The 13,791-nt window shown below is 39.6% G+C and overlaps 1 protein-coding gene across 1 annotated transcript in view; it reads left to right on the forward strand.

Moving 5' to 3' along the window:
• The first annotated feature begins 147 nt into the window (after positions 1–147).
• Positions 148–13,791, forward strand: part of ABHD5 (abhydrolase domain containing 5) — a 29,781-nt gene continuing 16,137 nt past the window's right edge. The window contains exons 1-4 of the mRNA XM_009324203.1: positions 148–252; positions 4,058–4,135; positions 4,855–5,000; positions 5,920–6,028. Coding sequence (XP_009322478.1) covers positions 148–252; positions 4,058–4,135; positions 4,855–5,000; positions 5,920–6,028 — 438 coding nt within the window. The remainder of the gene's footprint in view (positions 253–4,057; positions 4,136–4,854; positions 5,001–5,919; positions 6,029–13,791) is intronic.

Consider the following 13,791-nt stretch of genomic DNA (forward strand, 5'->3'; position numbering starts at 1 on the left):
GAGCAGCCCGCTGGGGTCCCTGCCCCGCAGCGCCGTCGGTGCGGCCGCCCTACCTGCCCCTCTGCGCTCCTGCGTCGCCTCATTGCTCTCTCAGCGTACAGGCACGCTGTCTGCCATTTTTCCTGCCGCACAAACCGCCTTCCCGCTATGGCTTCCTCCTGTATCTATAGATGCCTCCTCGCGCGGGCGGGCTCCCGGGAGATTCTGCCACCAGCTCCGTGCAAGCGCCGTGCCCGAGGCTTCGCCGCCTGCGTACGAGCTTCGTAGTCCTTGGCCCAGCTGCTGTAATTGCACACCTGCCTGCATATATATGTATACATTTCGCTATCTTCTTTGCTTTGGTATATGTACACACACTTACTGTCATCTACCCTTCCTTTGCACCCCGGAGTCCAGTATGCACATGCTTGTATATATTGCTGCCCCATGCTTTTGTGTGCAAAGCCCCATACAACTTTACCGGTACATACAAATATTCTATCTTCTCATTCCATCCGTTCTATACATTTACTTAGATGTAGAGCAGACAGTAAGGCTTGTCAGCCTCTCTGCCGCTGTATCATCATTCATCTGTGTAATCCTTGATACCAGTAGGAGGTGAGAGCACATCTTCAAATTGTAAACCTATATGCTGATGCTCTAACTTTTCCCTTTTCTAGTACTGTGTGCTTACCCCATGTCCAGCTATCTCTACTAACCTCTTCTTTCCTTTCACTGTGCCAAGGCATTCACACCTACCAAAATAACTCCTCTGACATAAATTATCCTGCCCCTGTCCTTAACGTATATCCCTAATACTTGCTTGTAACTACTTACTCAGACCCTCGATATATGACTTCATTATAGCTATTAGTCACTCTTCTGCCTGAAATTACATAGTTCTGCACTATATCTTTTGTCTGTGTACATTCAAATGGTTCCATAATAATCAAGTTACTGATCAGTGGTCTGTTCATCTTCCATTCACATATTCTTTACTCATGTATGCCTTCCCATACCTTATCTTCCAGTGTATGTTTTATTTCTCGTCGTACACTTCAGCTTCCACTACAGACCTGTTCTTGTACCCTTCCATTGCCCCTAAATATATTGTCTGCTCTCCTTTATCCCACTGTAGGAGATAAACGAGTCAATAATACAGTCATCCTATCTTTGAGTCTGCTCACCAAACATACTTAATATGTCTGTTTGTCACTTACCTCCCAGTTTGTTCCATATTTTATGGTTCTAGTTCAAAAAATACTCTGTCAGGAAACATCCTGCTGTGCTGTAGTCATACATGTGCTTTATCCCCTCTGTCGCATGTGTAAATGTGCTTTGTATGCATTGTTTACACGAATTATTCCTATTTCTCCATCCTTAATATCAGGTGTTATATCTCATTGCTGATTGCCTGGCCCTCAAAAACTCATTTCTTGCCTTTTCTTCTCCATCTCCCTTCTCTCATAATTAAGTCTTGTGTTATTTTGAGAAATTCCACTTAAAATTCTTTAGCTACTTGCACGAAAATCACGCTGCGCATTCATGACTTCATATCAAGGATGTTACTGTTTGTGTGTTGTCGTGTTATGTGTCTGTTCTGTTATCTTTCAAAACTACCTGCATTCTCAGTCTCGTTCTCTTTTTAGTACTTTTTCCAACTTCTGGCTTTGGTATTTCATCTTACATATTTTACTGCTCTGCCAGCTCAATCTGACCAGAACTGGACTAGCCATCTTTTCCAAACTCCCTGTTACGCCTTTACCACCATATATACACAGCATTATCTTTTCAGGTATAAACTTCAACGGCTTCCCTTTCAAAGCACTATGCAGTTTCATTTACTCTGTAACTCTGTGCTCTCCTCCTTTCCTCAAACTTAAAATAGCTTTTTAAAATAATCTTCCCCCTCACCCTGCCTTCTGCAACGTTACCTATTTGAAACTACAGTCCCCTTCTTGGCTCTGTGTTCTTTCTGACCTGTTCACATTCATAAAATACACCTCACTTGTAAAGCCTCTTGTTGATGGTTTACGGGTTTTCTAAGTAAGAGTCTTAAAATAGCTCTGCCTCAACCTGTTTTGTTTGTATGTTCATTCAGCGCATTAGCCCAAACTCTATTAGCTGTCTGGTTTGATCACACGGATTGCTGAGTACTGCTGAGGCGGTGCCAAGCGCCCTCAACTTCATTAGCCTGTCAGGATTGCAGGGTTGTAACACTAGATGATCTGGACATAGGGTTAGGAATCGCAGGCTAAATTTTCAAAAGGATTATGACAAGTTCCTCACCATGGTTTACTCAGCTGAATAGCTTTTAAAGGAGGTTGATTTTCAGGACGTTGTCAGTGTCCCCCTTCTGAACAATTAGGCCATTTGATGTGAAATCTTTTGGAGTAAGCCCCTCAATTCACTGAAGACTTCTAAGAACAAAATCTCATCCTTCTTTTCCATGAATGCCGAAAGTGTATTAGCTTTGATGAAATGTTTGTGCTCCAAGTTGTTAGTGCTTTTCTTGGTCTGTTTCTAACAATAGTCAAAATGAGCATTTCTTCATCTTTTCAAGTTGAGCAAAGCTCGGTACCGGGGAAATTTATAAGCAATATAAGTGAAATATGTTAAATATTTTTGGATTTAAAACTCCGTGGCAGTGAGGGGAGGAGTTACAATATGCCATCAAAACCCTGGATTAAATTGTTAGTGACAGGTGTATATGAAGAATAAATACGAAGTTTACTTTATCGCTTCGAAAAAAATAGTGTGACTCAACTTGTTATGCAACACACCTAGTTTGTTGAAATCTGGTAACTGCGTAAGCATGGTGAAAACAGAACAGCAGTGGCTCAGTTACTTTCTAGAAGATCTCAGCTGAAAGATACTCACGACATTGTCCTAAGTTTGAATGAGAAGATTAAATAAATGTTTTGGTCTTCATCATGGAAGGGATTGCTTGGTTAACGTGTCCCCTGCTAACGATTTCCAAACCCCTTCACAGCCTCGGACCTTCTGTGCATAAGTTTTAGATGTAGACGTCTGCCTGTGAGGCAAATAGCCTAGCATAAGCCTTTTGCCAGTATTTATTTCACTTATACTCACTCTGGATTAGCTTATGGCTTGTAATATAACTAGTAATACCAGCTACTAAATGTACGTATATATACGGAAAAAATCCCAAAACCAGAATGCTGGGTTTTTCACCCTCTGAGATAAGTGGAATAGCTTTCTTTAAAACAAAAATTTTAAGGGATCTGCATTTATGAGTCTGCATCAAATTGCTTGTAAGTGGCCTGTAGCCTCATAAAATAATGGCTTGGAGTAACAGGTAAAAACATACTGCAACACCAGTAATCACAATTGTTTTCATATTACCCTTCAAGCTTGTTTGTATTACAGAGTTCTTTTTATAATTTTGAAGTGAGCTGTTTGATTAATAAAAGAGGAATAGTTTATTAGGTTTAACAGAGCCTATGTCTGCCTGTTAGTAGGACGGTTCACAGGGATATCATAGTGGTATGTTAAAGCATAATATTGCAGCATGAGGGAACACTCTCAGCTCAAAATTTTTACTTTATTTTTTTGCTCATTATACATCATCTGGGGTTTAAAGCAAACTCAGTGGGTAGACTGCTGAAAGCAGGATCCTGCTTACTTTTCTTTGTGGAAGGAGACTTTCTAAGGGCCTTTCCTATAGCACAGGCGATGGACAGTAAGTCTGGGACCTACAACTTGCATTTGGAAAGAGCGAGTGAGACATAAGTGCAGTGTGGTAAGCACATGTGGGAAAAGGTTAAAGGACGTTTCCTTCCTCTTTTCTGATTTTGTCTTTTTCACTGGCAGGGTTGTGCCAGTCATAGCTTTGGTGCTTAATGCCTTTTGCATTACATTTGAGTGCTCATCTGAAAGTATATGTATGAGCAGGTTTTCAGGCATTTACAGGATTGTTTCAAACAGTTTTCCTGTCCTTGTATGAATTTGGGAAGGGAAAGTCTGTGGTGATCAGGAAGATTTCCTCCCCCAACATAGACTCAAGGGAGAGCGGGAAAGATGGCAAAATATAATAGGGGCTATCTTCTTGTTCCAGTGGCAGAAGAAAGATGGTCATGGCAGTGTGGTCGTGGCCCTGTTCCTGGACAAGGAAGAATCTCATCGAAATGCCCCTGTGAGAGACTTGATTAAACACTATAGGAGATAGGTCAGTAATGTTCAGCTTTTCCCATCTGGCAACCATAGGCAAACTATGGAAAAAGGTTAAAAAAAATAATGCAGTGAGTATATAGAAGTAGATGATCTGTTCAGCTCTTCTTACTTGGTTTTGACTACTCTTTGGATCTCCTTGCTTATGGGTATTCTTTGACTTAGGCTTAGGACAGCGATTCAGAGAAGAGTTCCCTATTTGTTAATTCTTTTCATTTGCTTCACGCATTTCACACTGGTCCTCCATGGTTATATGTGACGTACTTACCTTTGTGAAGGGGATTTTTAGATTTCAGGTAGACCCGTTTATACATTTACCTACCACTTATCAAGCTCCCTCAGCTTAGCAGGAAATTAGATGACAGAATTGCTGGCAAGGAGTCACCGAAGGACCACAGCCCTGGTCAAGATCTGTTCATGAGGTGACAGTTGGGCCCCTGGACTTCCTTCCACAGTTTAAAAACAAACCAAGTAAAATTAGAGAATCCCATACATTTCATTTATGATTCAGCAAATAACCTTTGTGATTTTTCAGATAGTTCTTTGTAGTTCTTTATGGTTCCTAAGGGAGACTGCCTTAGGAAACATCCTAAGGCATCTAGAGGTTTGAATGCCACAGGATGCACAGGTCTAGGCTGAGAGGTTTTTCTCCTCCACTCTTTCTGAAACGTGTTCTTATGTTAGACGATAGGAGGAAAGGCCACACCGATGTGCTCCAGCGAGCTGTGGAGGTCTCCCCCTCTCTTTGGGTGGCAGGGCACCCTCTCAGTTGCTCCTTTCCAGTGGCCTGTGGAAACGCTGGTTGCCGCCTTCAGTGAAGCAGCATTCAAGTGTGTGGTTTCCACTGCCACCACTGGGCGTGCAGGTGATCCCATGCTATGTGTGCTTCACGCTTCGTGTATGCAGTAGATGGACATAAATTTTTATGGATAGCATCACTAGAGAACAGATGCTTTAGGTGTCTGGCCTACTGTCTCCCGTAGAAGATCCTGCTCTCCTTCAGTGATTACCTGGCCAAGTCATCTGCTATGACAGAAATCCCCCATAAAAAAAAAAATCTGACTAGATTTATCAGCCAGCTGGCTCAAGTCTTTAAAGAAGAATGTGAGAAGCAGAGGGAGGAAGATAGTAATTATGTAGTAGCTTTTAATTTACATTTAGGATGTTACTGGTGGGGGTAAGGCAGGTTAAAGAGGCATCATTAGAAAGTCTGCTACTAATCGTGTGGATCAAGTGGAAGCTTTCCAAGTATCAAGCAAAGACTCTACTACAAAAGTTGTCAAAGTAGGATTAGGGTACCTGTGAGTGAGGGGGGTTGTAGCCCCAGTGGAAATTAAAGTGGAGTCATAAGTCCAGGGGGCAACTAGCTGTGGGGTTACCATAGTGTTGGTGACTGTGGGTCATTGGAGAATGCAAACTTTAGCCAGTATTGCATGCATATGGGTATATTCAAAGTTTTTTAGAACCTGCTAGGGAGCTGGTAGGCCCAGTTAGAGACCTACCCCTCCAAAAGGGACAGTGTCTGTGCCAGGAGGATCTCTGACTTTTCTGAACTTTTATGGGAGAATCTGAACTACTTTCCCAACTGATAAATTATTAAAGGATATTTTCTCTTCCCTCTTATATAGTAGTTTATTAAGATTGCTTGTTGAGGAAATTTTGATTCTCATGTTTCATGACTTTTGAGTATTTACTTGCAACTCTGGCATTCTTTCAGGATAAGTTTTTGTGCATGATTTGTATTGACAGCCAGAGAGAAGAGGGCATGGGAGGAAAGGTGTCTGCGTTTGCATTGGCTCTGAAAGATCCAGATGAGAAGCTGAAGAGCAGGAGAGAGGTCAGTGGAGAAGAGAGATTTGTGAGTCAGTGAAGCTGTGTAAGGGAATGAGGTCAGTCTGGAATAAGGTTAAGAGGGTAAAAGAGGAGGATTTTAAGTGACACCAAGAAAACACGGTGGGAAATGGCAGAGGAGAAAGGTGCTCTGAATGAGTTGTAATAGAAAACTCAGGATCATAGGAGACTACAGAAAGGAGGGGAAGATATAGGCGTAAAAATGCGTTCTGTAACAAAAGATGCAAGAGCGCCTATTGCATTGAGAAGGTCCACTCATATTGAAGTGAGGAAGAGAAGGGTACTGCAATGAGGAGAAAAAAAAAGAAATGGGGTGGGTTAGTGCTAGCAGACTATTGTAGAATTTTTTTTCTTGATTACCTTCAGTAAGTGTCATACTGACACTAAAGGCTTATTAATTATATCGTACCTTTCCATAAGGGGACATTTGATGCAATGACTTTTTAGACCCATTTAACTTCTTACCTATTTTTAAGACTACTTAGACTTCCTTGACATCTAAAGCATTTGTAGTGTAGGTGTGTACACAAAACAGTCTGTTATGAAAAGGGTTGTGCACTTCTTAGGTTTTCCAAGAAGTGGTGATGAGGCTAGGTAGCCCAAAATGTTGAATACCAGTTCTTGAAGTTTGACATAGGTAACTGTTAGTCACCGTAGGTGACTATGATAAAGGAACACAGCGTAGAAGCTGTTCTAATGATCTGCAGTGAAACAACCCCATCTTCAGTGTGTATTCACACTCAAGTACAAGTGGGGTTTGTGTATAGTGTGTTTGGAGCTAAGGGAAATAATCATGTGCTTTAGATAGTCTTTTATCTGTGTTCTTATGTGGCTCCTTATGGAAAAATGAAAACATCCATCTCCTATTTAAGTTGTGATCTAAATGTGCACAATACACTACGGAATATAAACAAAAGATAAGCGGGGTAGAGTGTGGGTGGGCAATGGTGCAGATTTGTGAGAGGTGCCTGTTACACATGTGTTTTGTTCTTGTCCCGTTTGATGGAACTCAGGGACGGTCTGAAATGCGGGTCTCTGTCATGGTAGGTATGAGAAGGCTGACAAATAAGGTTTAAGCAAGGTTGAGATTATGGGTTATCTGAAGGGCAGCGGGAGTACATCAGTAGGTGGATGAATGAAATTAAAGTAGTAGAAAGTTATTTAACATCTGAAGGGCACCAAGAGGAAATTTTCATTTTCTTTGTTTTAATTAGGCTTTTCTTCACAAATTCTTAATGCAATGTGTTTTTTGTAAAAACACTTAACAGCTGTGGCAATGCCAAGTTCTGTGAGATGTGAGTTTGCTGTGGAGGAGGCAGAGGGATGTAGGTCCTCAGTGGCACCTAACCTGTGTGTTACACACGTGATCTCCGTCACAAGGTTGAGTAGTTTTAGTGGGACTGTGCAGCTCCTCCCTTTCCTCTCCTCTGCATCTTTATCTCTATTCTGTGTTCTTTCATACCTGGTCTGTGGTTGCTAATGTGATTTTTCTCTAATGTGTTCGATTTTAGCTTTTAAATTAAAATATAAAATAATGGGTCCTTAGAAGAGATGGAAGGGAATAACCAAAGGCTTGCTTAGCTGGTTACTATTAGCAGTTAGTGGACCGCAAAGTTTTAAGGGGAAATGCCTGTATGTTAGAGAGTATGTTGTAAGTTAGGGAGGAACAGTGTTTCTGAAAGCTTGTTAGAATTAATTAGCTCTCTGCTCCGTAGCATGTTTGTGGCCTGACTTTAACCTGATTGTGGAGAAGACTTTGTGACGTTTTGAAGGACGGTAGGACACTGCCCTTGTTTGTAGATTTGGAACCTGTATAACGGTGAACGGTAATAGGAATAAGCAATAGCTGTGTGACCACACGCATGGTTTCTTCATTATTGCACGCGCGCTCGACGGTTTCTTGCATTGGGCGTTAACACAGCTACTTTGTAAGCAGTATGAGCATTACAGGTTGCAGGGTTGGGTGGCAGTCCACGGATGAACTTCATTCTTGTGGTATGTACTGAAAAAGCACATGCCCTGAAATGGACACCTTTGAGTACAGGTAGAAAGGGGATGGAAGAAATGACAAAAACATATAAAAAGGATACATAGGGATTAAAAAAAAAAGAAAAGCAATACTGGGAGACGGAGGAGAAAATGGGGAGGGGGCTGCAATGATGCAAGGTATACAGCAAGGCATACCTATGTCCGAGGTTCAGCATGGGAGGGAGCAAAATTATAGGTCGTCTCCGCTGCCTGAATGCTCAGGTTGCTCAAATGAATTTAAATAACACGGTAAACTTCAATACCACTAAAATACCCGGGAAATGCTCATTGGTTATGGATTCACATTCACTATTTACATTCTCAGGTTAATTTTGATAAGTGATAGTCCTGTATAGCACTGTTAATATAAATAGACAGTAATAAAATTTGCTTCTGAATTTTTACATTAATACTGCTGTTGAATGTTCTGAATACAGAGTTCAAGATGCAGTAAGTACATGAGGAATGCATTGTTTTTACCTCTGACCTAGTGTAGCAATATTCTGCAATAACCTATCATGGGCTTTTTGTTGGAATGCGGCTGATGTACATTACACTTCCTAGAAATATTATGCAGAGGTTTTCAAAACATTCTATTTTAATGTTACTGAAGTATCCAAGAGTTTCACAACATCTAATTGCATAGAACATCTTGGCTTGAAACTCATCTAAACAGAACTTCATAGGCAGGGTTATAATGTCATCCGGGGGAAAAAATTGGTTTCCTTTTTAATCCATTCACAGCAATTTCATACGTCTCTTTGTCACCTCATGAAAATGGTAAACAGACATTTGTTAAAGGATTGAGGTTTTTTGTTCCCATACCATATTCCTAATTCTTGCTTCTGGGTCTTGCCTCTTTAGTATGCTCCTCAAGGTCTTTCCCCGAGGATTACAACATTTTTGGTCTTTTCATGCAATGATTATGAAGTGGAACATGGAATATTTTTCTTCTCCTGATGTTTGTCTGCAACTGCCAGATTTTTGTCCTAGGAACATCTCATTCAAATTGTTGTGGTTACTACATCTGACTTCTACTGTACATGCAGAAGCTCTGCCCCTGGATATACAGCCTTTGCAGTAACAGTTACTGTACATAGATTGTGTATGCTTGAGTGACTCTGACTGTATTCATTACTCTCAGAAAACTGAAGCGCTAGAGAACATGCTGCACTTTGGGGACAGGAATGAAGTAGTACAAGGACTCCTAAAATTGGTTACGCTCTTAAAGTTCTCATGAAACCGTATCCTGAGCCTTGTTCCTGAGACATCCCTGCCCAGTTAAATCCAGACTGGCTGAGGTCATGATTATATGTTACTGTCTGTCAGTGGCAGCTCTGACTTGAAAGCTTGCTGTCCTCCACCTTGCCTCGCTAGTCTTTTTTTCCACTTTGTTAGCCCATAGGTCTGCTGGTTAACTGTTTGGCTTCTCTGTAGCTGGGTCTCCGTAATTATCTGGTTTAAAACATAGTTTCTTTTAAAGCTGATTCATTTCACAAATCTGATAGAGAGAGCAGCCACGAAATAGATGAATTGGCAAAATGGAGGGAATAATAAGCTTTTAGATCTGATCTGATCTGCTGGTAGTGAGGATGGCCTGAGATTCAGGCATTACATCACCCAGTTTACTGCATAATGACACCAGCAGGACTAAAAAGGAGTAGGGTGCTTCTCAGAGTTGGATTAACACACGGGCTTCTCTGTGTGTTTTATCTTTCTAATTTTAAAGATTGACGTTCCTTTACTTAACAGACTAACACTGAATATTAACTGCAGTCAACTACTTCTGTCAAAGGTTTGAGTCTAATATATATTTATTAGCTGCATCTTGTTCTCAGTTTCATGCAGAGCGTGTTGCTTTCACATGATAAACATATCTTTCTAATTCCTAAACTTTCCAAATTTAATTAGGAAATCTGAGTCCTCTTTCATGCTAACCAGTAATGCATTCTGCCATTTTCAATTAAATGTGCTTTGCTTTATAGTTTTTTCTTCATTTTATAATTAATAAAATCTCACCGTTACATTCTTATATTCTTTGAACAGAAGGAGCATTTATCTTGGTCTTTAGGAATGTATTTTATTTACTTCTTTACATTAAAACTTTCTCCACCCCAACTTTTCCCTCTCATAGCAAGATTTCTGCTTTAAACTAGTACCAAGCTTGAATGTGTAATTTTCTTGGATTTTAAATTATTACAGTTGTTGAAATGCTAAAGAGACTGCTGGCTTGTCTGAAACCATATAGGAGAACTTGAACCTATTCATAAAATTAAATCCACAATGATTAAGTGACATCCTAATTTTAGTGCTACTACCTTAAGTGTTTTAAACTTATCACTATTAGTCATTTAGTATTGTGTTACCAAACAGAAAAAGGTTATCAAATTTGATTCAGAGATACACAATTCCAATATATAATAATTTTAAAACCTTCTTGAGTTGAAAATAGTTGCCACTTCTGTATCTCCTCAAGTTTACTCTTCAATTTACTGGAGTTTTAGAAACATGTTTTCTTGTTCTTTCACACACTAGTTTGAAATAGGTTTATTGCATTTTTCTCCAAAGTACTTTTTTTCCCCAGTGATTTGTTAAACAACCTACATTCAAGAGAAATTCTCCTGGGAGTAAGTAGAGAACAAGATGGAACTTGGGTATAGGGAATGCTGGAAAGAAAAATATTTTTCTTTACTTAAATAGTAGATTTTTTGTAATGGTAGTGTTGCTGGTAAATGTTAATAAAGAAGCATTAATTCTTGCCATAATCAGTCATGTAAACCACACTCGGTATTCTGGTGTTGCAGGCCATTAAATTAATGAAATGGGAAAGGAAAAGTTCATTATAACTTAACTCTGTCTTGGACATAAATTAGCCAGATGTAAACCTGCTACTTTTCTCTGACATATTGACACACAAAGTCCTATTTGATTGTGTCATCCTTGACTGTTTCTTTTGCTTTGTATTGTTTCAGGTTATTACCTGTAAACTTGAAATTTTGTAAAGAAAAGTAGAATTTGCTCTGAAAACTTGGTCGTGTTGATGATGGAAGAAACCACATCCTACTTACCTCTTAGGTTTTTTTGTAGACTGCTGCTGATGCTGAGGAAAATGCAGAAAACATTCAGTAAACAGACTTATTTCTACTGTTCCTCTTAAAAAAAAAAAAAGGGGGGGGGGGGGGAGAAAAAAAGATGATAATGAAAAGGGTAAAAGGGTACCTCTAGTCATTTCACTTAAGCATCCATCCATACAAAATCCTGTGTTAACTATGGAGTGTTCTTAGAGCATTACAGTAAAACAGTTTTACTTTTTAAATTGGCACTTTGCCCTAAATTTGATATGTTGACCTCTTTCCCCATTATGAATACCTGATGCTCCTTTTCATTCCTTCTGTTTTGCCCATTCTTAGTATTTCTATAACAATTGAAAGGGCTGAGTGAGGTGCTTTTCCCTGCGGGTGGTTGCTCCATTCTTTTAATTATTGATCTCTTGTGAGTGCTGCTTATGGATTAATGATAATATTTAAGTATTTTAGGGTTTGTTTTGCTAAAACGCTGAGTACTCTAACCTCAATTCAGGAGAACACTTAAATATATGACTGGTTTCATTGACGTATGATGCTTAAATGTTTTTATGTGATGGGGTTACATGAGACCTTAGAATCTGAGTAAGCCTTATGATGCTCATCATATTTAGATTTCAACACATTGGCAGTTCTGAATTCCTTTGCTAGCACAGTACTTCACAAATACTTTATGCGGAAACAAGATGGGAGAGTCTGAGCTGTCTTTCCATTAGCATACCCTTGTTTTTCTGTTATAGTGGAAGATTCTCTTAATTTGGGGCTAGGTCGAATTGATGGTTGTTCATAACTGCCATGCCAGCCAGATGGCCCTGAAAATCGCAATGCCATTCTTCTTGGTGCTGGGCAGAAACAGTACAACAAATCCTCTGCGTTAATTTGATTTTGTTTCCTTCCTCATAAATAGCTGGAATTAATTCTGAGAGTCAGGAGAGGAGAGGGTTAGGGTTTTTGAAAAATCAGCTTGGTTCTAATAAGATTTAAGGGTAAAGGGTAAAGCTTGAAATGGTTTACCAGTGAATTCACTCAGCGTTTCAGTTTTTTAAGTTTTTGAGCTTGTTCCCTAGCTAAACCTTGGTAGTTGCCACATTGTCTTAACAAATTCAATTAAAAATATTAAATATGTTCATTTGCTGAGAGCAAGACAAAAACAGATATGCAGCTCTGTTGCTCGTGCATTCAGTTACGTGCCTGTAATCCTTTGCTTGTGAGTTACTGTGTAACTGTTGTATACCCTGAGCTCTGGCTTCCCTGCTGATACCATTTTTAAGTCCAAATAATCTTCATGACTGGAAAGTCCACTCTCCACACTTGTCACGGATGCATGTTTCAGCACCTGTTTCTTGGTCTATATTGGGAGTTTTGGTTACCTTGCTAACTTGAAAATTATTTTTAACTAAGCCGATTTTTATATTCAGTATTGTAGAAAGATCTCTGCATGTCCTGTCTCGGTGGGTCAGCAATTTTTGATAAATCATCATGTAGCAAATGGCATTGCTTTCATTTACTCTGATTTAATGGAGTTCTGTTGCTTACAGGTTTTTTGTTTTGCTTTTTGGCCACACAGGCTTTGCATAGATTATTACAGCTATCTCTACAATGGTGGTGTACGTGGGAAAATAACTTCTGTTGAATGATTTTAAGCTTAATATATCTTGTAAGCCATGCATTCATATAACTCTCATGTGAGTAAGTAAATTGTAAGCTTGAAAAGTGAGAGAATGAGCTCCATGTATGTACATTTATATCTCCTAGATAGTTATGAGCAACTACTGCTGAACATTCGTTGAACATCTTTATATGGTAGAGCTTCACTTTTTTAAATCCACATTACAAGCCAGAAATCAGATAGATTATTCAGCCGTTTGAGTGCATACCTCAGTGTTACAATAGATGTTTTCAATTCTTCAGTATTATCTAAGCTTTCACAAGCTTTTTGTGGAGTATGTCAAATTTGTAACTGGCTACAGATCCATCAGTTGTCTTGCATGTAATCAATTCTTACCAAGCTAAATAGGATTAATCTAGCTGACAGAATGGTAGTAGCTGAGTTACCTATTTGCCATGTTCTTCATCCAATTTGACGTAATTAGTGGGGGCAGATGGGTGGGTCAGGTTCACTATGCCTCTGCCTCTACTTGATTCTCAGTTCTTTTGAAAGTTACCCTCGGGCAATTTAAGCTGTGCTGAGACAGCAAGTTCTTGATTCAAATTAACATTCAAGAAGCTAAGGAAAAGCAGTGTTATCCTTAGTTACATTTTACACAATATTCAATTATTCTTTACTCCTTAGATGTCTAAAGATAGTAATCATTATTTATTTTAAAGTATTTATTTATTTATATTTATTTTTATACTTTCTTATGCTTGGACCCAGGGAAACAGGACACTTGCTCCAACCAGCCAACGTGCTAGGTCCTGGCTGGCGGCTTGGCCCCTGAGCATAGCGGTTGCAGCTCCACGTTGTCAGATGTCTGTGCCTCTGCCTCTTTTGTTTTCATTATTTATTACTGTGTTTGGTCGTCAGTATAGGCTACTGATGGTCTCGCTAATCTTCCAGCCTCGCTCTAGTCACCTTGACTTTCTTCATATCTAAGGCCATTAAGTGGGTGTCTCTGGGGCTTTCCCTTACCTTCTGGTCTCCTGCCCCAGATGTGTT

Source organism: Pygoscelis adeliae, unplaced genomic scaffold (assembly GCF_000699105.1).
Source record: "Pygoscelis adeliae isolate BGI_AS28 unplaced genomic scaffold, ASM69910v1 Scaffold25, whole genome shotgun sequence".
NCBI lineage: Eukaryota > Metazoa > Chordata > Aves > Sphenisciformes > Spheniscidae > Pygoscelis > Pygoscelis adeliae.